This window comes from Vidua macroura, chromosome 3 (genome assembly GCF_024509145.1).
Source record: "Vidua macroura isolate BioBank_ID:100142 chromosome 3, ASM2450914v1, whole genome shotgun sequence".
NCBI classification, from domain to species: Eukaryota; Metazoa; Chordata; class Aves; order Passeriformes; family Viduidae; genus Vidua; species Vidua macroura.
In genome coordinates this window covers 76049739-76075331 of record NC_071573.1, presented here as the reverse complement: position 1 = coordinate 76075331, position 25593 = coordinate 76049739, and the positions used below count along the sequence as shown (strand labels likewise).

Here is a 25593-nt window from a genome sequence, read left to right as displayed (position 1 = left end):
CAAAGAACATGTTTTTTTCTGCAACATTTCTCTCACTCATTAAACATCTCTTGCATAGTTTAAATTAGGAGCATCATTAAGAAGTGAAGTTAATTACCTTCTCTCCTTTTTAAAACTACTTGCTGATTTCTATATTGAATAGATTCAAGCAGGTTTTCTCATGTGTTTATAATGGTAAAATATCTGAACACAAATATGAAAATAATCATGCTGCTTCTGCATGTTTTCACTGTAAAAACAGCCAATAACACCCACAGGAACATTATTAAGACAAAGATTAGCAAATATAGGGGTTTAATTGGATTCTGTTTTCAAACATATCAGACCCCTAAAAGACTAGTATTTACACTCTTCTTTATTTCTTCTTTACAGGCAAACCTGATGTTATGAAAATTAAGTCAGTGTTTGAACCAATAAAACTTCTGCATTTTTCTAGTGAAATGGGAGGGTAGTTTTTCACAGTATGTTACGAAATAATTTCTAAAATCTCATTTTCAAAAGTAAGTACAAGGCATGGAAAGGGCAGAATTTGAAGGTAGGAATGTTAACTGCTTAATATAATACCCAGAATCTTTAGTAAATTCCCCCAGTGTATTACTTGAATTTTTAAGTCCTTGCATAAAAGTAAAACCTTTAACCTACAGGCACTTATGGAAATATTTCATATAGAGCCTAGAGAGTCAAAGTCTCATTGAAAATAACTTAGGCAACAGCTTCATGTTCCTAAGTTCAAATGTTTAGGCACCTGTGGGACATTCTACCCTCTCAGCTGCCCTGTAGGCTTTCTGTCTCTGGTGAAATTGCTGGTGAAGTCTCCAGCATGAAAATCCACACTGACTCCTTGGCTCTGAGGAAGCCACAGACCTTTCTACTGTGACTGAGTTACCAAAAGCTGGGGACATCTCATTACCCTCCTGGGATTCTCAAATCAAAATGTGTTCTCCCTATAGTACGTCTCACCTCCTCATGATTTTTGGAGCATGACTGAACTTCACATAAATCAGCATGGAGAGAGAGAGAGGCAGGAGACCTAATTGACATGTAGCTGAAAGCACTGACTTATGATGTCACAAGATGACCTTAAAATAAAATGTGTTTTGTTTCATTTTAAAACAGATATTTACCCATTCTGCAATCTGTCACATGAAGCTGCTGTATTCTAGGATGCATCACAGATGGAAGATTTTGTCTCCACAGCCACAATGTTCTGGTGAGAATCACATTCTGTTACAGTAGTCAAGTATTTAAGTCTCACCTGTGATGCACAAAGACCTTTATTTCTGAATTCCTCCTTACAGCTTAGTTGTTAGATTTCTTTCCTGGAAGATAAGAACCCAAATTACACACAGAAGGTATTTGGATTTTATTCTCCTATTTTCTTGAACAGCATTTAAGACATGCTCCTTACATTCTCCACCTGCCAATCCAGAAAGAACTGACCCTACTTCATTCACTTGACTCCAAAAGAGGATTAATAACTCTACATCCCTAGAGGAAATAAGAAATAAGCATCTAGTCTCCCTAAAAGACAGTTATTTTGTGAATTACTTACTGAGTAGTCTCTCTCTCTCAAGTGCTAAAAAAGCACTTGAAATATATCTCTCCTTAAATATGAAAAGAGATTACACAACCAGTTTAGAAAATATGTCTAACTTTTAGAAGACTGAAGTCCCAATTAAAATGTCTAGGTTAGTTTTGAAAACAGTGATGGATTTCTAACGCATATGGATGTCAGGTGATTTTTAAAAGTGTGACCTTATTCCTTCCATGAATAGCATGCATTTCACCAAGCTTACTGTTTTGACTTGGGACTTTGTAGAATTCTGCAACACATAGCTCAAGCTTAAATTACACTTCTTCTCAAAACCATTAGTATGTACTAAATCAGGAATTTAATGTGGCCATCATCATTAGACTCACATAGTAAGAGTTAACAGGTTTTTTTGTGTGTAAAAGAGTTAATTTCATTAAGATTCTTTATTAAATGACTAGTCCAAAATTAGGTGATTTATTTATACTCCTTGTAAAGCAGTTATAAAATACTCTGTAAGAAGCTTTAAAAAGCTAATTTTATATGTAAAGTCTTTGCAGAGAAATGGAAACACTTGCTGACACTTAATATTTAATCTTATTGTCACAACACCTTCTTTTAGCTCTTTTTTCTTTAGCTCCCACAGAGAAGAGATTCTGAAAGAAAATAGAAATGAGTCTTCATTAATCCTGATTATACTTATAACTAAGTTTATCAAACAATATTGTGAGTTTAATAAGAGCTTATTAAAGTTATAATACAGAAAAAACAATTATCTGTGATCACTGCTGTAATTCATATGTCATTAAAAAGATGTTTTGGGGAAATAATCTGAAGTAGCTGAGAGAAGAAAACTGAAGAAGGAGTTTTGGGAAAACTTTTGCCTCAGAGAAAATGGCACAACTGAAAACTTTTTAAATTCAAACTTTCTCAAAAATAACTTTTGTAAATGAATTTTAATAGCAATGTGCTACAATGGCATAACTACATTGATAATGCAGTAAGAAAGAACTTAACATGGGACAGAACTCCATACATACTTTTTCTTTTTTTTTTCTAATGTGTAACTGATGTAGTCTACTTATTCTTATTGATTTTTTTGGGTTTAGATCCATGCCACTTGAAATATATCTGAAAGTAATGAATAGATGAACAGAGACTGCTAATTCTACTCTTACTACCAAGTGTCTATATATAAAGTACATACAGGCAGACAAAATGTAATAATAATAATAATAACAGCTGTACTCCATATCAGCTTGTGGTATATTTGCTTAGTCTGCTTTTCCTCTGTGCCCATCAGTGTTATCCTTCTTCATATAACCTTGAGACTAAAAACTGCTTTTTCCAGGCTTTGAAGTCATACTAGAATAGAAACTGCATTTTCTCAATTTAAAAAACTTGGTGTCAATAAAAGAAAGTGCATGACAATCTTTCAAACAGGAAATCCTTTACACACAAGATCCATGCAGTGTATTACTATTGCCTGCACATGCCTCCTGTGAGCAAAGTTCTGAGCCCATTGCCCTTTTGTGTGAAGTAGTAGAAGTGCTAATGAATTGTGATTCATAAGGATTGCCACAATGTCTATGCTGTGTAAGAGCTTTGCTGCATAGTGGATCTGTCCATACTCAAGAAGTGAGCCAGCTCTGCTCCGTGTTGGTTTTCAGGGCACCAACGCAGTCAGCCCCCCAAAGCCATGCTGAAAGGTTGGATACATCAGCTCAGGTAAATTACAGCTGGTGCTCCCATGATATCTGACCTAAAATGATTTATTTTAGTCTTATTTGGAAAGAAAACACATTGAGGCTATGATCTGGTGATCTGGACCTACCAGAAATGCAAATCAGAGTTTCTTCTGCAGTTACTACAACCTACTATGTGCACTTGACATGACACTGAGATTAGGAAGTAATCTGATAGATCACTTTTTGATTTTTGCTTTTCCAGTCTGCTGAATCTCATCTGCGCTGATTTGCAAGCCCAAAGCTGTCACAGATCCCAATTACTCACTTAACAGAGGATTCAGTCAGTACAAGAGAAACAGTTACACGATATTAGTTACATGATAATTTCTGTACCTACTTTCAGAATGCTGTACAAAGAAGGTGAGTCTCTTTAACTCCGTTTTTTGTCTGAGGAAACTAAATCAAGGCATAAGATCTGACTTGCCAGTGTCCCCATCAGCTCTTTCAACATTCAAGCAGACCAGGTAAAATGTCACCAACACTCAAACTTATAATAGGTTGCTCTCATTTCTAATTTCTGTCAGAAGTGACATCACAGCTTCTCTTTTATGGTAGTCTGAAGTATAATTGTATATGTAAAGGAATTAAATGATACATTGAAAGTATAAAGAAGTTTACAGTGAAATAAACCTGTTCCTTTTGGTGTAGAGGGAGATTTTATTTATGTAACAAAAATCTTTCATTTATAGCAAAATTAAATACCAGACTTATTATTCTTTCTACAGTTTCTTAAAAAAACAGGGTTTTTTGCAGGTAACATGTCTGGCTATACCAGGATTTCCAAAGCTGGACAATTGCTGTAACACTCAGCAATCCTTTGGGAGCAATGCTGAAAACTGATACCTTGATTAAGTAGTGAGATTGGCAATCTGAGGAAAAAACTGTGGAAGCGACTAGAATGTGAATGGGAACTCCATGTGCATTTGGGAAGACTTGCTGCAGATCAGTGTCCTATTCAGAACAGACAGCTTTGAGGGTTCAGAATGAAGTTTTCACCCAAGAACATATTCTAGATCTGAGAGCTCTGCAACGATCCTAACCTTCTTTTATTTTTTTTCTTTAATAACAGAATAAGGAAAGAGACGCTTTTAGTTATATATAGCTAAGTAGCTCTGAAATCTTTTTTTAGACTTCAATATATCTTTCCCCAGCAGAATAAAAGTTTCATGTATTTTTTGCACAAAATAAACATATTATTCATATTTCTTCATATTTTAGAAGTGAGGACAGTGCTGACAAACCACAGTCATTGCTTTCTTCCCCAAATGTGCAGAAAGCAATGTGTATACCATTATTGGGGAAGAGGAAAAAGTTTTAGTTTCACTAATGCTCTCACTGGTAGAGATGTCAACAGAGGATAGGAGTGTAAAATTCATGGATCATTTTAGGAGAAAAGCAAAAAAAAAAAAAAAAAACCAACAACACAATTTGCAGAAAATACTTCACCACACATGCTAACTAACATGGCCCTACCACGCAGTAAAACAGGACAGGAGCATCCAATCTGTGGCAAATTTCTCCAAATTAGAGCAGTTATTCTGTAACAGTAATAGAGCTGGAGCTATTCAGACTATATTCATTCCACACCTGTGATGAGTTCCAAATCACAGAGAGCATCACTCAAATATTTTTTTCTATTCTGGGTCTACTCAGTTGCTAAACCAGTTCCTAATGATGCATTGCAGCCAAGTGTGCCCAGCACAACTTCTGCTCCCGACACAAAATAGGCTGCAGTCATGGTTCAGACCCATGTGGCATCAAAAGAAGAAAAAAAAAATTAGAAAAGGTAGAAAACAGCATTTGTTCAAGACTATTTCAAATCTTCCATGTTAAGAGCTCTCTGCCTTGAGAGAACAAGCGGCAAGTTCTTATACTCTATTGGAAATAGCAGTGAAACTCAGGAGCTGCTTTCCTACAGTCTCCTAATAGGATTTTTTGCAATCAGCACTGTATTTTTTCACCTTATTTTTGGGGTAGAGCACATTACTTTTTCAAGCTTTGCAGTACTGCTGTGATTCCTAGAAATGTATCTCCTTGGGCAAATGGAAGCTCTGTGTATTCACAGTGTTGCAGAACCCAGGAACCTCAGGTTTCCTGGATTTAGGTTTGCCATGAAATTGAATCAAAACCAATGGTGAAAACATTTTGAATAATTTTATGGTGTGGGATATTTTTTGTGTTGGAATTCATATGCATGTATGCAAGCATGCAGTAAAGATACTAAGAGGCAGAAATTATATTGGTTATGCTCTTTCTTTACCATCCTTCAATGTTATAGGTCCCAGGAGTGAGGTGCACTGAAGTCTGGCAATTCTCATCCATTTTTAACTGCTCCTCAGCAGCTGTCTAAGCCAGAGAAGTTCACAGCACAGGTGTACTTTTGTAGCTGTTCAGATCTATGTTCTATAGCGTGTCTGGGACGTTGAACAAGCTAGGATTAGAGATGTTGTTCAGCTGCTTGATTGCAATAATGCTACTTCCCTCATCACAGACATTTTGATTGGAAATGTGCAGTGAGAGTCACAAAGGACAATGTTGATGTAATTAGGATGCTAAAATGACAGTGACAGCATGTTAGTTGAGCTGTGGGAATGACATCCAAATAGTGGGTTTCATACTCTGTATTTACCACTGAAATACACCTTCAGACTTATGACGCACGATAGCAAACATCTGCCACCTTATTAGAGAGAAAGTGGAGTAACAAGGAGGTTATTTAGGGAGCAACAACAGTTTTCAAAGCAAAAGGCAAAGTGCTGATCAGTGAAGACAAGGAAAGTCCATATTTGTGCTTCCCCTATCTTTTTTGCCCTTAGAAAAAAAGTAAATCCATTTCCCTATCCCAAGCAGCTGTTTGGCATTATTCTCCTTAGGAGACTTTTCCATTAAAGTCAAAAGGAAGAGGGCTAAGAATTGCCTTCCCTGTATCATTTATTTATTAAACTTCCCTTGCCTTGCTTTGTCTAAGTGATTTTCTTCCCTGGCAGCCACAGAAGGAATTAGTTTAGTCTGTTGTACTCAGTTTGATAATAATTATACTCTATATCATTCTGTGGTTTTGTTTATTATGCTGCTTTATGTGAAATCATAACTTGACCTGTTTGCTGTATAGATATCTTTATAGCTTAGTGGTCATATTTATACTGTGGCAAATCAAAAGGGAAAGTTTGAGAACAGTGATTCCAATTACATATGAAAGCTTACAAATGTATTATAGGCATATTAAAAGTGAGGTCCAGTATGGAACCTCAGTAAAGATCAGAAGAGGACCAGGTAGATGTTGGACCAGATGCAGGCTCTGGATCAGGCATGTTGAGGAACATGGGAAAAAGCAGCTTGGTTCAAAGCATCATCACTGGTCACAGTGCCTTCAGCTGCAGCCAGAGTCATCCAGAAGATCTGAGAAGCAGGATAGTGAGGAAACTGGGTTTGGGAGCAGACAGGGCTGAACACAGACAAAAGAACATAATACGTCTTATTTCAAATGAGAATGTGATGCCTTAAGCATTAGCTTTCATATTTTTCAGATTCTGTACTGCCTTAGTGTGTGACTCTGAACTTCATATAAAGTGTTAGCAAGCTCTCTTCACAGTTTAGTTAGACAAAACAATCCTTTTCCATCTTGAGAACCAAGGACACCATTGCAGCTTTAGGCTCAAGAAGTATAAACAACGGTGAATTGAGGAGAGCAATCTGGGGTGATGGGACTTCACAACCTGAAGATGTAATGGACAATTGACACCAATATGTAAATGAACCAAAATTTAAAAAACTGAAAACTCGTGACTGGTTGTGCAACTTGCGCAGAGCCATGGCCAGGCCCTTGTACTGCCCAAGGGATACCTTGAAAGCCTTTTAATAAATACCTACTTTGTTCCTTTAACTCTGTCAAGCCTCTGTTCCAGGTCAGCCTCTTTAGGCATCATTTGAATGGCAATCTACACAAAGCCTGCGATCACAGGTCCAGAAAGTGTATGCAAAATAAAGTGTTGTAACCAAATTCATGGGATTTTTAATTCATGCTCATTAACTGGGTAACGATTACACCTGACAGTGTCAGTGATTAGATCCTGCAGTCATTTTTAATTTGAAGTGTCTGCTGCTGGGGTAACGAGGGCCAACTCTAGCAATGAATGAGTAGAGTGAGGCACGTATAAAATGCATGTAAGATTAAGAGCCTACATGAAATGTCAGAGATGTAAAGCACCCTGCACCTTGTCTCCATAAAAGTAACTGTAGCACCCTTCGTGTAAACATGCGTAGGCATGGAAATTAATTCTGCATAATAAATAACATAGCAAAGCCATGATCCTTCAATTCTGATTCAATAGTACAGAATAAATAGCACAGTAGCATATATATATATTATGTCTTTAACAGAAAAATAACTATAAAGAAACTGCCTCTGTTCTGCCACCTTTACTCTAGATGAGTCTGCAGATCCTGTCTCTCCTGAACACTCTTGAAGTCTTAAGGCTTCCAGTTCTTTAATGCTCCTTTTCTGACTACTAATAATCTTTTCCCTTTCTCAAAGGAGCAGTACAGAAAGAAAAAAAAAAATGCACTGCTTCCAAGTCCTTTTCTCCCAGTCTTTTCATAGATCTTTATTTCACCAATTTCCATGTATGAAATAATTGTTGTTGAATTAATATGCTGGGCCTTATCAAGAACAATCAAAGTTCTGCTAGTGTGTCTTAAAATATGTAAATGCTCTGTAAATAAAAACACTCTAAATTATGACAAAGGCTAGGAAAAGAGGCATTGGCAGTGTTATTTGGATACTTCAGTGAAGTGGTTTGTATGTTGCTGGAGCTGACAGATTTCCCTAGCTGTTTCTAATCCTGAGAAATTGAAAGGTTTTGACATTGCCCCAAAAAGAAAAGGAGTAAAGATGAAAACAGGGTCAGAAGAATTATGAAAAGGGAACAGTAGAAGGGAAAAAAAGAATAGAGAGGCAGTTAAGAGAGAGGGTCAATCTGTTAGTAGGACCATAACATCTGAGGTTACCACCATAAGGAGAAGCACTGTACATGTGCATGTTCAGGTACAAGCTCTTTAAGACAGGTCCTCTGAGGTGCCCTTACCTGAAATCTATGGGGACACTGGGAAGCTTAGGGGACACTGGTACTCCTGTGGGTGCTGGCTGCTAGAGCAACAAGCTGGATTGTCTCCTGACAGAAACTACTAATTACTCAGGCTATGTCTGTCTCAAGGTGAGATACATTTCTTCCCCTCTCACTTTCTTTTAGAAGGTAATTCAGTCTTACAGCTCATGAGAGGGATGTGATGCTGGTGTCATATCCCACCCTGACAGCATCCTGACCCTGTGTATCTCTCCACCAAGCTTGACAGCAGAAGAAATCCTCCAGCCATTAAGGGAACCTTAATGATTGCTGGGATAATTTTTGCCCTCTGCAAATTTTTGTGATATTGAAATGTTCCCTTTTGTCCAGAGCAAAACTGAAATCTTTCAAACTAATCTCTTCCTAATGAGGTACACTGACATTAAAGTATCTTTGTGCTTCCCTGAATTGATTTTTCAAATATGACAAAAAAAATCCCTGAGAAAATGTTAGCAAGCTCGATTTTCCCAAGCAGATTTTTGTGTTGACAAACTTAAAAAAAAAAAAAAAAAAAAATTAAACATTTTTTGGTCGAGTCTCTTTGAACTTTCATAGATCAAAATATAGTTTTATGCACAATGCATCAAAAAAACATTTTAGAAGCAGTTTATGAAGAGAGAATAGGGAACAAAGGACACAATTCATCTTGATGAATGAAAATAAGAAATTTATTTCCACCATAGTTTATAGCTTCTGTGCAGTAAATCTGAGTTTGTCCTTCACTGGCAGAAAACAGGTTATACACTGCAGGATTTTGGAAAATAAATTTTAAAAATTTACTCTTCACTTCAAATAATTATAACAATGGAAAGGTTTTTATTGTTCTTAAATATTGTAAGTCAATTTCTTCCAAAGCTAAATTCTGATCCACATTTTCCTGCATGCTGTTATTTTTATCTAATTTTCCTTATATGCAGCAGATAACAGTAATGTAAAATCCGAAAGGGAAAATAAATCTAGCTGGAGTAATCATATTATCAACACATCAGCTCTGCAAAACTCTGTCGTGCTTCCTTGCATAAAATGACAATTTAAAGTATTTTTCCAGAAGTCTCATGGAGATTATTGTATTTTATTCTCTATTTAGGATTAAAAAAAAATCTTAGACAACCGATTTGAAGCCTCCTAGTGAAATACTTACAGTTTAGTTTAGCATTATATGCCAGTTTCAGAGAGGTTGAAGTGTAATTTATTTCATTTTACTTTCATCAGCAAGTCAAGTTCATCCATCCAAAACCAGCTTCTCTGGATGCACACATTGCATTTGTTATCATTTTAGGTAGCACAGAGTGCAGTCAAATTCCAATATCTGTCAATCGCACACAAGTACTGTTAAATAATCTTTTACTTTCTATTTAAATGCTTACACCATAAACATTGAATAAATGCTTGCTTGGCATTCAAACAAACAGCTTAAAGCAGGAAAACTGCCTTTAAACTATATGGAATTTTCTAACTATTTGATGGGTATCTGAAATTTCTATTTTCCAGTTAATATTAAATTATTTTGAATCTATAAAAAAGTATTCTGCACTGTAGTTACACCTCAAAAATCCAAAGTAACTCAATTTTAAAAAATACTCCTCTGATCTTCATATCTTTCTCTTGATTTGTTGTACTAAATTCTATTCACATTTTAATCTTCTCTTTTGGCATTGCAGAGCATAATTTCAGAACAATAAATAACAAAACCAGATGCTATGGTGTTGAACATGACTTAGGAACCTGAATAACTAAAAAAGCAAATGGAAGATATGCAAAAAAAGCCTTTAAAAGGCTTTATTCTAACATGTTCTTAGAATTTTTTATTATTTTTTTAAACGTGCTCATAAATCTTAGACATCTGTATTGGCAACTAAAATTAATCCACTAAAAATAGCTTGTTGAAAACAATTGCATTTGTCTTATACATAACCCAAAACCTTAAACAACAGAATGGTTGAAAGAAACTGGCTGGTAATAAAAAAGAAGTTGGTAATAATTGCTGATGCTGAAAATGCAAAAAGGAGCAGAGTACAAATGAAAATTTAATTGGAATTTAAGAATCGTTTATCTTTTAAGCTTTCTATTCATATCAGCTGTATCAATAAACATGCTTGTTTGCTTAATGGAGAGTAAATTCACCCAATTCCCCCATGACATATTTCATCAGAATTCTAGTCTAAGCAACTGCCTTCTGTTCCTTCCTAGACTTTTTCCAGAAATGTAAAGGCAGATTTCCATCTCCAGGAATTTATACAGAGGTTTCATGCATCTCATGCTGTAAATAATTTTCAGGATTGCAGGATTCAGGCTGCTGCTGTGTTTCCTGCTGAAATAATTGTTTCAGAGCAATATGTTCTTTCATGTCTTCTCTGACAAAAGAGTCAAAGGACGTGAGAAAGAAAAAGATTTTATTTCTCCTATAATAATGTTACCTGTCTCTACTCTCTGCCTTGTTTTCCCATCCACCCTCCCCTGGCTCAGTGCCCCAGTGAATTCAGTGCTCTGTTTCCCTCCTCCCTATTTGCCAGCACGGCAGTAGTGGAGACTCCATTGCCTTCTGCACCCACTGGCTGTCACATTGCAGCACATCTCACAATGACAAGACAACAGTAGCACTTCCCATTGGACCACAGCCTCCATCCAGGGCCAGCAGCTTGGGCAGTGATGCCTAAACATTCATAAGTTTATCGTGTGTGTGTGTATGTGTTTGCATACTACATATATAGAGAGGTAAGGTTATGGACACAAAGAAATATAAAGCACAATTGATAAATCACATTTCAGGGAATCTAGGGAATTAAGTGTGCTAGAAATACCACATAAATAGTGTGTATATATATATATATATAAAAGTATACATAGAAGTATGTATTTATAAAATACTGCAGGTGTGAAAACTGAGAAACACTTCAAAAAGGTGATTAAATCTCTCCTGAAGTTACAGACTGTGTGTGGCACTGTATGTGTGTGTATAAGGGAGGGTGTTTATTATTTGCACCTTGTTCCAAATTTTAGATTCCCTGTGCTCTAACTTACATCTGTCTTGCTGTCTCCTGAGTTGCCTTAGGATTTTTATTTCTAAGTTAACTTTAAGGAACACATAGGAATAGCTTTAGAGCTCTCTTTTTTTCTCTTCTTACATGTTGCTGCAATCCACTGAAAGAACAAAACCCTAACCATACTGAAATTAATAGGTTTTCCAGTGTTTCTGTGAGCAAGATTTCATCTCTGATATTTCTTGTCTTTCAACAAATCCAGCTTTGCTGGTAGAATTTCAACTATAGCTCTGCAAAAGGGTTGGGGTTTTCTTAAAGATCAAGGTGTCATTGACTTTAATCTGATTAAATCTTCCATTTCCCTGTACTAATTTACCTCAATCAAGAAAATTTGGATGTATTTTCAGAAATTTGAAACAAAGATACATAAAAAAGATATCTGATCTGAATAAATGCGATATGACTACCTTCTGGTGAAGTTTCTTTGAAGAAAAAATTCTATCCCACAGATTCCATTACTTTGATGCAAATTTAAGTCATAGTTGTCAAATACTTGTTTAAATTTTCATGATATTGTAAAAATTACTTATCTTTCCTGGACTTGATTTCCACCCCTCCTTTACTCTACATAAAGCAGTTTCAGTAATAATTTTCTGACTGTGTTTTGATTAAAACTTTATGCCAGCAAAAGTCCAAAAGATTCTTTAGGGAAAGGCATTTCAAAAGTGAATGTATTGTTATTACTAGAGCAGCATTTATTTTGCTGGTACTCTTAATTGGTAGATTTAAAAGTATTTTATTAAAGGAAAGTAGTCTTACACTTTAGCTATCTATGAGACAGAAAGTGATTAGTGCCTAACTCAAATTAAATTCTGCTCAACTAAACTCAGGTTAAACTGATAAAAGAGTCAGGAAGTTCTCTACCACTTTGTTCTATGTGCTGTGTATGAGACTTGCCAGGGCATCAGCAGGCTCTAATTGCCCTGGTAAAACAGTGCTGTCCAGCTGAGCAATGTACTTGTCAGTGGAATAATGATTTCCTAACATTATTATCATTGCTTTTGATTAAACTTCCTTTGGGATGACTTACAATAGACATATATTCTAGCAGAAATTCCATTCAATTTGGCTGGGAAGAAGTTTTTGTGGTACTTTAATATTTGTTTTGTGTGACATTTGACTGCAACTAACCACAGAGATCAAAGGCTGTCCTCAACCACCACCAACTGCTGACCATCCAGGTCTCTTTTTTAGACCAAAAGCTTCCTTTGGGCTCCTGGAGCACCAGAACTGGGGTGTGTCTTCTTCCATCCTTCACCAAGATACATCCAGTGGTCTAAAGGACTGGGTCCTTCCTGGAATTCAGAGCTGGGAATCCTCCCTCAAGAGCAGGGATCTAGTCCCTTCCTTTTATGAAGAAGTTAGGAAATTACACCTTTTGAAACGCAGCCAGAAAATTATTCACCCAAAATAAAGACCAGTTTTTGTGGTCTTTCCAACAATGGAGATTTAAACCCTCTCACCTTCTCTTTGCAGGGTTGTAAACTGCATGAGAAAGGAAGCTGACTCTACCTTCTACTGCTGCTGATGTGCCCCTGGCCATAAATCATTAGGGAGTCAATAGGCAGGAGAAAGAGGTCAAAAGAAAATAATATTGTCTTGATTAGCACCTAGGCCTCCAGTGAGGGGGAAAGGATTGCTCACCTCTATTCCTAAAGCTCTTCACACATTGTAAAATCGACAGACATTGTTGTCTAGGAGCTAGAAAGCCTTTAAGGAAATTGAAATATCGAGATCTGAATCACTTGAGGTAGAAGAAAGATTCATATCTAATAGGTCATAGCTTCAATTTCTGCATAAGGGGACTTCACCCTCCGCCTGTTTCCTTTAAATTCAAGCAACCAAAAAGCAGCTGTTACAGTGCATTTAAGATGGAGTCTGCTCTTGCAGGCACATCTATTTCCTTAGGGCTCAGAGCTGGGGTAATAGCTAGTTTATCGATTTTGAGTGGCCCTTCCTCGTGAAGAATGAGCCCCTTCTGGGGATGTGCTGGCATCAGGCAGCTAAGAGCACAGGAGCCTGAAAGGCAGAGGGTCAGAAAGAGTTTAAGCATGACCAGCACTAAAAGACAAATGAACAGAGTTTTTCAGGGTTGAAGGATTGCAACACGTCCCCCTGATCCCTATTTTCTGGTTTGGGGTTTCTTAGGACTTGGGATAGCCTAACCAACTAGGGATTTAGGTTCCTCTTAACATTTTTGTCAGCAAATTTGTCCTACCCACATTTGCTAAACTGAATTAACTGCATGGATTCTCAGCCTGTTTGAAAAGGTAACTGCTTGCCATCACTTTTTTTTTATACCAATTTCTTTAAAACAAAGGAATCCAGCATTAAGTGCTGCTGACCTCATATGTAGACACCTTATTTTAATCTTTTCCAGTTTATTTCCCTTGCTCTTTTTCTTTCTCTCTGTGTTTCTTCCTACCTATCTCAGCAGACTTTCTTTAGAAAGTTACTTTCTGAGTAAAATCGCTATATAAAGTCTTCCTTGCATTGTAGGAACAAAGGAAATCTCTTTCTTTCCACTTTTTAAATGCCTAGTTTTAATAGGCAGTCAAGTTGTGCAGAGAAAGACTGTGGGCTGCAAATCTTAAGATGGGAAAAAGACTACTTGGCAAATTGTATTTCTAAGACACAGTAAATAATTGTACATTGAATTGTTACTCTAGTAGCAAAATATTCATTAGTTCATTATGGATTTTTTTTTTCTATTAAGAGTAGAATAATGTATGACACTAAAATCCAGTAAGTGAACATTAGAATCAAGTGCAAATTGAATATTAAAATTAAACTTAGACTGCAAACATTTAACTTGTCTTTTTAAGATGCTTAAAAGGAAGACAGTAAGCTCAGAAATAGCAAATAACTTGAGCCTTTTCAAAAGAAATATGCTCTCTGAACTAACTGCTGGCCTGCTTTGTGCAGTGTTGTGTCAGCAGCCTGTGCAGAATATTCTTTATTGCCATGTTCTAACCTTGAGTTGCTCTCAGAGGCATCAGTGTCTATGTTAACCTGGACAGTAAGTAGTAAAAAGAAAACATCACCTTAGAACATGTCAGTGTTTGCAGCTACTGGAAGATTTTTTCAGACAATTGTTCTTTCAACCCATTCCTCTTGTGTATTTGCTATTTCTTCACTGAAGGACTTCGGGTCTTTTCCACAGAAAAAGTCTCTTCAGTGACTTTGTTAAGCTTTGTATTTCTCAGCTTGTTATATTTGTAGTTTTAGCTATCTGCTCTTCCTTTTGTTGTGCACACAAAGAGAAAGTTATGCACACTCCAAGAAATTAACAACTGCTGTCTCTCAACTGCAATTTTGTTTTCTCAGAAGAGAGTGCAGTTTGAGAGGTTGAGGGATTGTTAGTTTTGCTGCTTTTATAGTATACACTATCTAAAATATATATTGTTTTTAAAATATGCTTTCATTCTGGTTTCATCATGCTTTAGGTTTTGGGTGATTAAGTTTTTGTTTCAGTTTGTGTGCATGCATATGTTTAAACTTCTTATTAGGAAAGTTTCTGAATTTACTTTTTGTGTCTCTTGCTCTTTCTCCCTGTGTTTGAGTAAAAAGGCACTTGTATAAGATCTTAAAAGTCTTCTGCTCTTGTTTTCAATGTCCAAATTTTACAGTAGAGTATAATCTTTATTGTGAATTACTAATCTTTCTCCAGCAAGTATTTCATTCAAGAGTCTTGTTTTATAATCACCTTCTATCTTACACTTAACAGCTTATTCTTTTGAGATATTTGGTACTACAAACACAAGTAATCTTGAAGACCTAGCTGTTGGTGCTGTGAAAATGATTGGTACAGTTTTTCTTTTCTTCCAGTTAGTGCTGGTGATATTACACACACAAGTGCTCTACAATCCATCAATTATTTGAATTGCACTTTTCAGTATATTGCAATATGAAGTATTCTCTAGGCACAGAATCTAACCTGAAGCTTTGAGTCACTGATGGGCTTTTAACAAAGCTGGATCAGTGAGGAGTTCTGCTCAAGGCATTTAGACAACTAGAACCTGGATGAGGACTCTTGGCTATCCTGAATCCTCCTGAGGAGCAGTTAGTTACTTCTTAGCTCAGAATAGTCAAGAAACCCAGTTCTGTTGATTGTATTGTAAAACAAATGCCCATCCTTCCATTCTGTGAGGGAAAAAAAGTCTAATTTACAAAGAATATGGATGGACATATTTTTAAAAGTAAGCCTATAAATTATCACCTCTCTTCTCTGTTAACATAGTAGTAAATGACATTCTCCAATTCAGCTACAGAGCAGACTGCAACTGATTTGAGCACTTCAGTAGCTTTCTTTTCTCTCTAGGGCAGTTGTTTTCTCACTGGCAACTAGGATCCATAGCACAGATGATTTTTCAAATTAAAGCAAGAACATTGACCTGCATCCTAAAAAACAGTTATATCAGTACAGATCCCAAACCTAGAGGTATAACAAGTCTCTTAAGGAAAAGGTGCTAGGCAAGCAGAGAAGTGAAATGTTAAGTAGAGATCAGATTATGGGGAACTTATAGTAATTCTTAAAGGCCTCTCAGGCTTTCTTTCCTGGCTACAGAGCTATCTCACAAGTTGTGTTGCCACTGGCAAAATCCTCAGATCTATGAAGGTTTATCTGCAAAAAAAAGACAGCATTAAATCTCAATTAAATTTTTTGAGCTTGCTTATGCAGCAGGATAGAGCAGTGTAACTACTGCACCTAGCCTCTAATCATATCTACACAAACAGCTGGTGCTGAGAGCTCCAAAAGCCTTGCTTTGCACAGAACTAATATACCCTAGAGTAAGTATTCAATATTAAAAGTAGGCATCCTCTGCTCTTTCCTGATTCTGATTTATCTTCTTCACAGGAGGAGGTGTTTTTCCACTATAGAAGGGAACTATATATTAGGAAATCAGTCAGAAGCAAGCGTGATTTTTTGATGGGGAGTTTAACTTATGTGCACAGGAATGCCTATGGTTCTTCTCCTGCCACTTCGTGCTCCCTCTCTGTTTGGCTTTGCTCACATCATTTTCACAGCCACTGTGAGTTAATCAGGGCTTTCTGGTGGGCAGGTGGCCATCACAAATACATGGCTTGTGCAGGTATGTTATTCATATTTCAGCTGGCCGGCTGCAGCTTTACAAGCCAGTCACAAAGCTGCTGAAGAGCTCTTTCTGCAATTCTGGCAGAATCAGAGAGAAAACAGCAGTTTGCTGTTCCCAAACCACATGGAAAGAGAGGAGGAAGAGACCACTTGCTTTTGGAGCACTTTTCTTTGATCAGCTTCATTTTGTGCAGAGCCTTTTCAGGGCTTTTGAAAGAGGCAGGGACTGGCTTGTGCTGCATAACTAGGATGAGCTTTATATTCAGAAAGATAAAAAGCTCTTTTCTAGCAAGGCAGATAAAATTTGCTACTAAGCTACAGTGGTGAAGGACTCCATTTTCTATACCTAGCACAGTATGGAAAGCCATCACCCCTTTCACAGATTGCTGTCGGTCATAAACTAGCTGTGATGTGGACAAGCAAACGTGGAAGTTAAGGTAAAAAAAAGGTTCTGTCTGCATGACAGAACCAACATTGCCAAGGCTGGCAATGCTGCTGAGGTTCTGATCACTTTGCATGCCATTTATTTTCCAGTTGTGCCAAGGGAAGGAAAGGGTACCTCCTGTACCCTCTGAGACAAAATCATAAGCTCATGATTAGAAAGCAACACTGCTGCTATGTGGAGTGTCCTGACACTAACTCTGGGTTGCCTGGAAAGTTTTTTGCTGATAGGACTGTATTTTTTTTTTTTTAATATGTGGCAGTGCTGGTAGACATTGAGTCTCTCTGGTATGGACAGCAGTGCTTTAGCCATTTTCCCCTGCTGTTCTGAGAGACTCTGTGTCCCTGGCTAATGTCTTTTGCTGTACAGTTGGATCACAGTAAGAAACCACTGAGCTATTGCATAAGCAGCTGGAAAGTGACAGTGTGTGACTGCCATGGAGAGAAGGAGAGGATAGATGACAATCAGGGGGAAGGCTGGGGGCTGCTGAGCCGTAGCAGGATGCTGTGCAGTGCACAGCAATTTGGGGAAGGAAGCTGAGAATAGGGTTTTCTTCAGCAAGGGGTCAAGATTCAGACGTTCACAAAAAAAGGCAGCTGTACCCCATCTAGCAATTGACAGGAAGATTTAGGTTTAGCCTTTAAAAATAGGGACTTTGTAGTTGCTGTGGTCCACACAGTTTCACTTTGTGCCATGTGGCTACTTCATAGTTTGCAAGACAGCTTTGAGGATGGGGGATGTTTTTGCTCATTTATTCTGCAGTTCTTTGCCGTTTTAGACTGCCAGTTTGTGTTCTTATTACGTTTGTTTTTTAAGAATCTGTGTTTAATGCTCCGAGCACAAGGCTGGAAGGAACCAAGTGAGGTCATTCTAGCCCAGCCCTAGGACCTGGGGGCACAATCTGATCTCTCATTGCTTCGTGGTGCTTCTCTAACCTTGCTCTAACCAGTCTCTAGCGATAGGGTCTGCACCATTCCTAAGCAATCTATCTTAATGGCTCCCTGTCCTGGGGTGCTTTTAGGTCATTTTTCTAAAACTGTTCGAAGTAAAATTTACCATCACTCAATAAAATTATTCTATACTATTCTCAGAGAGCAATCTGAGAATCTGTGGAATTAACAAATAACTCAAAAACAGAGGAGGTGGAGAGGGGAAGAAAAAGAATGTTGTAAACAGTAGAATAAAAATGTGCAGTCTGAGATCAGCAGCTCATTCAGTTTCAGCCTTTTAACTCTCTGCAGCTCTGTTGAGCCTTTTCATGCTGGGCTGTTTTCAGAAATCTGTGGACAGGCATGGAAATGTGTGGAAGCAAGCCTGTGTTTGGATGCTGGGGGGAAAAAAATCCACTGTTCTGGTTGCAAAAGAGGAAGCTTAACTGGGAGCAGTGAGAGTTAATTCCAATAAAAGGAGCACTCTTCAGTTGCAGAGAGCTAAAGTAAAAGCACTTGGGGGCATGTCCATGTAGCGGTGACTTGGAGATAAGAAGTTACACACTGGCTATCCTGAGGCAGTCAGGTTTTCTTCAGTACTGCAGGTGAAAAAGCTCCAGCTAATTGGAAATGTGCTTTAAAAAAATCCAGCTGTTAGCATAAATGCAAATATGCCATGGCCAAGTCTGGTAAAACATGCCAGAGGACAGGGAAAGCAATCTCAGATGAGCTTTCTTTCTAACAATAACAATTGTTTGCTTGTGATTCCTATCAGTTCAAACTGCATTCAACTGTCCTTTTATAGCCCTGAAGTATCTACCTAGATTGTCTGCTGCTAGAGGTACCTACCTCTGACACCTCTGTTAACCTCAAAGTCCTCCTGCTCTTCACCCAGACTGGTGGCAGGAGTAATCCTCAGAGACTATCTTGAGGTTAAGTATTAATACCTGAGGAATCCTGAGACCAGCTGGTGGTGAAGACAAGAGTCAGCCCCAAACACTTTAGAATTCTAAGGTGTGAAAAGTTACATGATTGCTTTTTCATTATTCAGTGTCCATGCTTTTAAGAATCTTTACTTCATTTTTTTTTATTTTAAAATACTGTCCTTTTCGTTTGGGAAATCTCAGTACTAGACTAGTAATGAAAGTTATACCTCTGCAAGTAGTGATATATTTTGGGCTACTGGCAAAACCTTGAGAAACTGGAGAAATTGGTGCAAAAAATGCTAGAGAAATAGGCATCAATATTATTGACGAGAAAGTTTATATTTTCTCCCCCCTGCAGTATTGTATAATCAGAAAAAAAAACCAAAACATATCTGTCTCTTCTGGAATGACTGAGAAGTCCCAGTTGCAAGGAAAATATGATAAAAAGCTTCCATAAAATTCAATTTTATTTCCTAATAAACATAATGCATTCAAAAACAGACCTTTTTTTGCAAGCCTTGCCTGGTAAACTTGGGGTTAACAGGGCTGATACCTCATTACTATCTCCTTGTTTGTGTTGCTGCTAAATGCAGTTGCTTGCTGATGGAATGCCAAGATTTGCACTTAAAAAGAAGCCTTGCTAAGTTTTTTAGGAGAAAAACAATCTTGTACTGATAAAATACTATACTTTCAACTTGGGAAAAAAAAGCACCTAGAAAATACTTGCTACGCCACAACACTCTGCAAAGTACTTTATAACAAAACCATCAAAAGTACAGAATTCTTCCAGCTGGCAAAAATCTCAGTAAACACATCTCTTTGACAAAGTTCTCCTTTCAGACTCCAACATGCATGGGGGAGGGAATCCACAGAAAGGAAATTTGTGATTCTGTGGTGGAAGGAAAGCCATGAAAGAAGAAGGGTGAACTAAGGTGACTTGCCTGGATGGCTTGTAACAAATGTCTCCTTAGTGCCACCTTTATAGTGAGAATTACAGTGAGATGTTAATGGTTATCTTGGGCACAAAAAAGAAGGACATAAATAAATATGGAAAAGACTCCCCATTTTGGAGATTATTATGAAAAGAATAGTCTATGAATTCTAGTGCACCATAACCTTTATGTCCTAGTAGTATACACAGGCACTTCTCAAGAAAATCCCTTCCAACCCAAACGATTTTATGATGCTATGCAAATAATATTTGTCAACAAGTGCTTAACACATACCTTCACTCTACTTACTGCTGCCTGACTGTGTCCAGGACTCAGTCCCAAAAGCCATGAAAGCAGAGTTTGCTGGTCCATTCCATGGGTTCCTCAATCTGCCTTGAGAAGCACAGAAATTAGTGATTCTGTTAGTACTTCATCATGAAAAATCACCTATTTTCCAAGTATACATCTTAATAGTTATTACTGTATTCCACAAAATGGAATACAAAAATAGAATTCCATGAAAAAATCCTGTCCATCTCCTCAGGGTATAGCTAAGTGGTATTTTTAGGAGTCTGCTCAGGTCCTCTGCTTCCTTGCAAGACTCACATTCAATTTTTTAATGGGTCTGGCTATTAGAACCTCTTTCCACCATCCCATTAGCAGTAGTTTCAGAGCAAAGCATGCCAGTGATGCCAATACATCTACTGGATCTGTGATACTGCATAATGAATGATTAGTTCTCTGAATCCAAAGCATATAGAACTATAAAGGACTCTACAGCCTGGATGTGTTTTGGTAAAAGGCAAAAACTAAAAACCGTGATCCCACATCAGAAGGGGGACATGCATTCATAGGGCAGCAAAGCCAGGAGAGGAAATCAACCCAGAAGAGACAAAAATAGGCAAACTTATCTAACACGGTCAGATGTTAATATTGGTACTTGGGGTAGTACAAACCACAAGTGATTATCCTCACATTGGCTCTACACTTCAGAAGCTTCCTACACAAAGGCGACAGTCTGGATAAACTAGAATTTCATGCAGAGGACAGAATACATAATATCTGGTCATTTCCTATGTAGTAAGAATTGTCATGTGATGATGCAGGGGTTTGTTATTTGTTAGCAGAAGAGCTTAGTGTAAAATAATCCCTGTCAGAGACTTGAGTCAAAAGGCTTTTAACCAGAGGGTGACTATGTTACAAGGCACAATGTTAAAATCCTTTTCTGATTTTTTATCATCCTTTTTAATCCCTAGAAAATTATCAGCTCCTGTGAATAAAGGTGTCCCAATCTATTGTTCAAACGCAGGTCACACTCTCTGTTCAGTGGTAAGTTATACCTATTCTGTGTATTTCTTTCAAAAGCACAGAAACAAAGAACAGCTTTACATGAATATCGGCTCAGCCTCTTGCTTTTTCCTTGAGCTGCATCTCCTAGAGCTGTTCAACCTAAATCCCTTCTTCCTCAGAGGTCCCATTCTCACTTTCCCTGTAGTAAGGGAAGGAAGCAGTCTTAGGTTTATAGGTCATATACTTCCTTCTAGACATATTTTCCACCAACAATCAACACATGCTAAAAAAAGCCAATGTAATGTTGCTATAAAGCCTCATTTTTCTTTCAGAGGGATTTAAACTGATGAGGATAAGTGGAAAAGCCATGGACACATCGTCCCCCTCCTCTACTCCCCTCAGGATCAATTTGCTAAAACCAGAGAGGGCCTACTAATTATGTCCTTCAGAAAAATGGCCTAGATAAAAGCACCAGACTCTGCATTCCATATATTTTACATAATTGAAGGAGGTGTTTGTGCCCAGGCACTGGCAGCAGGGACCGCTTCTGCAAAGAGCGGCCGGGGCCACCCCATGCCAATTCCAGCATATTCCAACACACCCACTGCAGGGCATGGCTGAGCCCTGCAGCCAAGCTGGCACCTCTGGGAAAGTGTATCTAAGAAAGGCACAAACAGTGGAGAATGAGGGGGAAAATGTGAGAAATAACCTTGGAGCACCAAGGCCAGAGAAGAAGGATAGGAAGATGTACCCTGAGCACTAGAGCAAAGATTCCTCTGCAGCCCATGGTGGCTTGGGGAGGACCCTGCAGGAAGATGTGTCCTGAAGGAACAGCATCCCATGGACAGCCCACTCAGTAGCTAAGTTTTCTTTTCCCTTGAAGGAATTGCATCCCAAAGTTAGGACTCATTTTGGAGGAAGGGAAATGTATGAGGAAGAAGGAGCAGCTAAGAGGAACAGTTGTGGACTGATCACAAACCTGCATTCCTATCCTCTGCACTGCTCAGGGATGGGTAGGAGGTATAGGAGATGTGAATGAAGGAGGAAGCTGAGCTTGGAAAGAAGAGAGGGAAAATTATTTTAATATTTGTCTTTGTTTCTCACTATATAAATCTATTTTAAATGGCAATAAAACACATTATTTTGCCCCAAGATGAACCTGTTTAGCCTATGAAAGTAACTGATAAGTGACCTTCCCGTCCTCACTTCAACTCATGAGACTTTCATTTTATTTTCTTCCCATATTTTGTTGAGGAGAGATAGTGAGAGACTGGCTGGGTGGGTCTGACAGCCAGACAAGGTTAACCCACCACTATAACTAAAACCAGAATTGAGACCATCCATCTTCCCAAAACCAGGAGATATTGTGACAAATTCCCTTTTCTTCAAGACAGAGTGTTAGAGTAAAGCCAAGCTAAGGGATGTTCCCTCTTTCTTCCTTTCCTCAACAATGAATGTAAAAACATTTCTGTTGTAACTGTAGTGCTACACTCACACATCAGTTTTTTACACTCCCAAAGGCAGCAAAGTTATGTGCTATTAGTGGACCTCTGAATACGTTCTACCATGTTTTCATTCTGAATTTAATTATTTCTTTCACAGTAGGAAAAGATGAACTATGGAAGTGGTTTTAAAGGCCTGAAATTCTCTTTCTGCTTTCTTTGACTTTGATTGCATATATATATATATATATATATATATATATATTTATAGGGGTGGGGTTTTAATAAAAATTTTTTGTGGCACTACCTAGCCAAGAAAACAAAACATAAATAATTGAAAGACGTGCAAAAAAAGAAAGTCAGACAAATGTTATAGTACTTGTAACACATTGTAAAATCTACAGTGTGCCAGTATGTTCAGAACACTTTTTCCTGGTTACTGAATTTCCCTCCTTTTCCCTTGTGCGCCATGGTGCTGCATGGTTAACTTTTTTTAGTTTTAGAACATCTGTGAGTTCTAGGGCTACATTCAGGATCAAAGGTTAGCTATTAACAACCCCTAACTAGGGTTGTTAGGTTTTGCAAGGACCATATGGAAAAGTCATTCTGGAAAGAGACTGATCACTTCTCTCAGGAGGAAACAACTAGTGCAAGGACAAAGGAGGCTATATGAACGTCTCAGCCCTACCTCCCCATGGAAAAAAAAAAAAAGAACACCTCATAATGATGCAGCATATCTCTACTTTTCCTCATTTTTAACACATAAAAACATAATGAAATATACAAGGATATCTTTTATATTAATTTCTCATTATTTTTCTTTATGTGGGAAATATATGAGATATGTGGCTGCATAGGGAAACCCTCTATTAGTGCTTCCTCCCCTAGGTATTTTAGGAGTCCCCTGGAGAGGGCATGAATGTTCACCCTTGTGTAGCCTCCAGACATGAACTAGTTTTCTAATAAAAGTCTTATTGATTACACAATTAAAGTTCTAGTCTCTTCCTTTTTCAATCCTCTAATCCTATGTCCTCCACATTCACGCAAATACAAATGCAGCAAATCTGCAGCATGTTATCCTTTACACAGACACAGGGATAGAATTATAGGGTAATTTTGTCTGCCTTCTGTGTTCCAAATGCTTGACCTAGGTTCTGAGCAAAAAAACTTCTCAATATGTACTGATTCACCAAGTATGAGACATATTAAAATCCTGCTTTTAATTTGTCAGTGAGCTTTTAATGCGAAGAAGAGAAATATTGTCACTTTGTCACAGAGTGCAAGAACCCATGCCCTCTCCATTCAAAGGAAATTTCTGAGGTTGCAGTTCAGTGTTATTGAAGTTCTATCTATTGTGATGTCTGATTGTTTTAACAGGACATATATACGTAATTTAATACCTGATATTATTTTCTCTCTTTCTCTTCCTCTTTTTTTCTCAGAGCAAATTATGACATCGACATCTAAAGGAATTTTCCGGCCATTTTTTATTATCTTTGTTATCCTTGGTTGTTTCATGGCATTTATATTAATTTATATCAAACCAACAAACAGCTGGATCTCTGGTCCTATAGAATCAGCCAGTTCAGTGTTGAAAATGAAGAACTTCTTTTCTTCCAAAACTGATAATCTCAATGAAACTACTGTTTTGATCTGGGTTTGGCCATTTGGTCAGACATTCGATCTAACATCCTGCCAAACGATGTTCAACATCCCCGGGTGCCATCTGACTATTGACCGCTCGCTATATAACAGATCCCATGCTGTCCTCATTCATCACAGAGACATTAGCTGGGATCTGGCTAATTTACCTCAGCAAGCCAGGCCACCATTCCAGAAGTGGATTTGGATGAACCTGGAGTCTCCAACTCATACTCCACAAAAGAGTGGCATTGAACACCTTTTTAACCTGACTCTGACTTACCGGCGTGATTCAGATATCCAGGTGCCTTATGGCTTCATGATGGTTGGCACCAGTTCCTTCACATTTGAAGTGCCAAGTAAGGAAAACTTGGTCTGTTGGGTTGTGAGTAACTGGAACCCTGAGCACGCTCGAGTCAAGTATTACAACGAGCTTAGCAAATACATTGAAATCCACACCTACGGACAAGCCTTCGGAGACTACGTCAATGACAAAAACTTGATTCCAACTATCTCCACGTGCAAATTCTACCTTTCCTTTGAAAATTCAATCCACAAAGATTACATTACTGAGAAACTCTACAATGCTCTTCTGGCTGGATCAGTACCAGTTGTACTGGGCCCTTCCAGAGAAAATTATGAGAATTACATTCCAGCAGACTCTTTCATACATGTGGAAGATTTTCTTTCCCCCAGAGAGCTGGCAGAATATCTTCTGATGCTTGACAAAAATAATAAGATGTATCTTAGTTATTTCAACTGGAAGAAGGATTTTTCAGTGCATCTTCCTAGGTTCTGGGAATCACATGCATGTCTTGCTTGTGATCATGTGAAAAGACACCAGGAATACAAGTCCATTGGAAATTTAGAAAAATGGTTTTGGAATTAATTTGTGGGGGGTGGGTGTGGGTGTGTGCGTGTGTGTGCATTTTTTTTGAAGAAGCCAGAAAGGACTTCAGTCCAAGTGGAGAGGAAAAGAAAAGAGAAAAAAAGGAAGGAAAAGAGAATCTCATGTCATGGTTTATCAGTTATTCTCTCTTGGCTATCCTATTTATATTTTGTAACAGATTTTAAAAGATCAGCAGCAGCAGTCATCAGTACTCAGTTTCAAATTATAATAGAGATACTAATTATGTGCACTGAAGAGTATTTGATTGCTTCTTATAAATTTGAAACAAGATTTTCCACATTTTCTGCGAAACATGTCCCAATCTTACACTTGAAGTAGTCATTTTTAGCATTTTTTTAACATTATCTTTGCTGTTTAACCTATTTGGAAAATGAGGAAACAATTTTTAAATATCAGAGAAAATTTTAAGAACATAATTTGTTGTTCCAGACAGAAATTTGTGTAATACTTCAAAAGACAGTAAAGTTTCATATGTTCATCTTGCATTTAAGAGCACAGTAGAGTACAATACCTAACATTATTGAAGTGTGATTAAGTGCCCCC

At 37.7% G+C, this 25593-nt stretch overlaps 1 protein-coding gene and 1 long non-coding RNA gene across 3 annotated transcripts in view; both read left to right on the top strand.

Moving 5' to 3' along the window:
* LOC128805705 (uncharacterized) overlaps nt 1-25593 on the top strand; it is a 127008-nt gene that overhangs the window by 71369 nt on the left and 30046 nt on the right. The gene's annotated exons all lie outside the window — the stretch shown is intronic.
* FUT9 (fucosyltransferase 9) lies at nt 1144-25029 on the top strand. Of its 2 annotated transcripts, none has more exons than XM_053974570.1 (2): nt 1144-1210; nt 23942-25029. In XM_053974570.1, the coding sequence occupies exons 1-2, from the start codon at nt 1144-1146 to the stop codon at nt 25027-25029; spliced, it is 1155 nt and encodes a 384-aa protein (XP_053830545.1). The 2 variants fall into 2 exon arrangements, with proteins under 2 accessions (XP_053830545.1, XP_053830546.1); XM_053974571.1 differs by lacking the exon at nt 1144-1210 and adding an exon at nt 22093-22131 and having other exon boundaries at nt 23938-25029.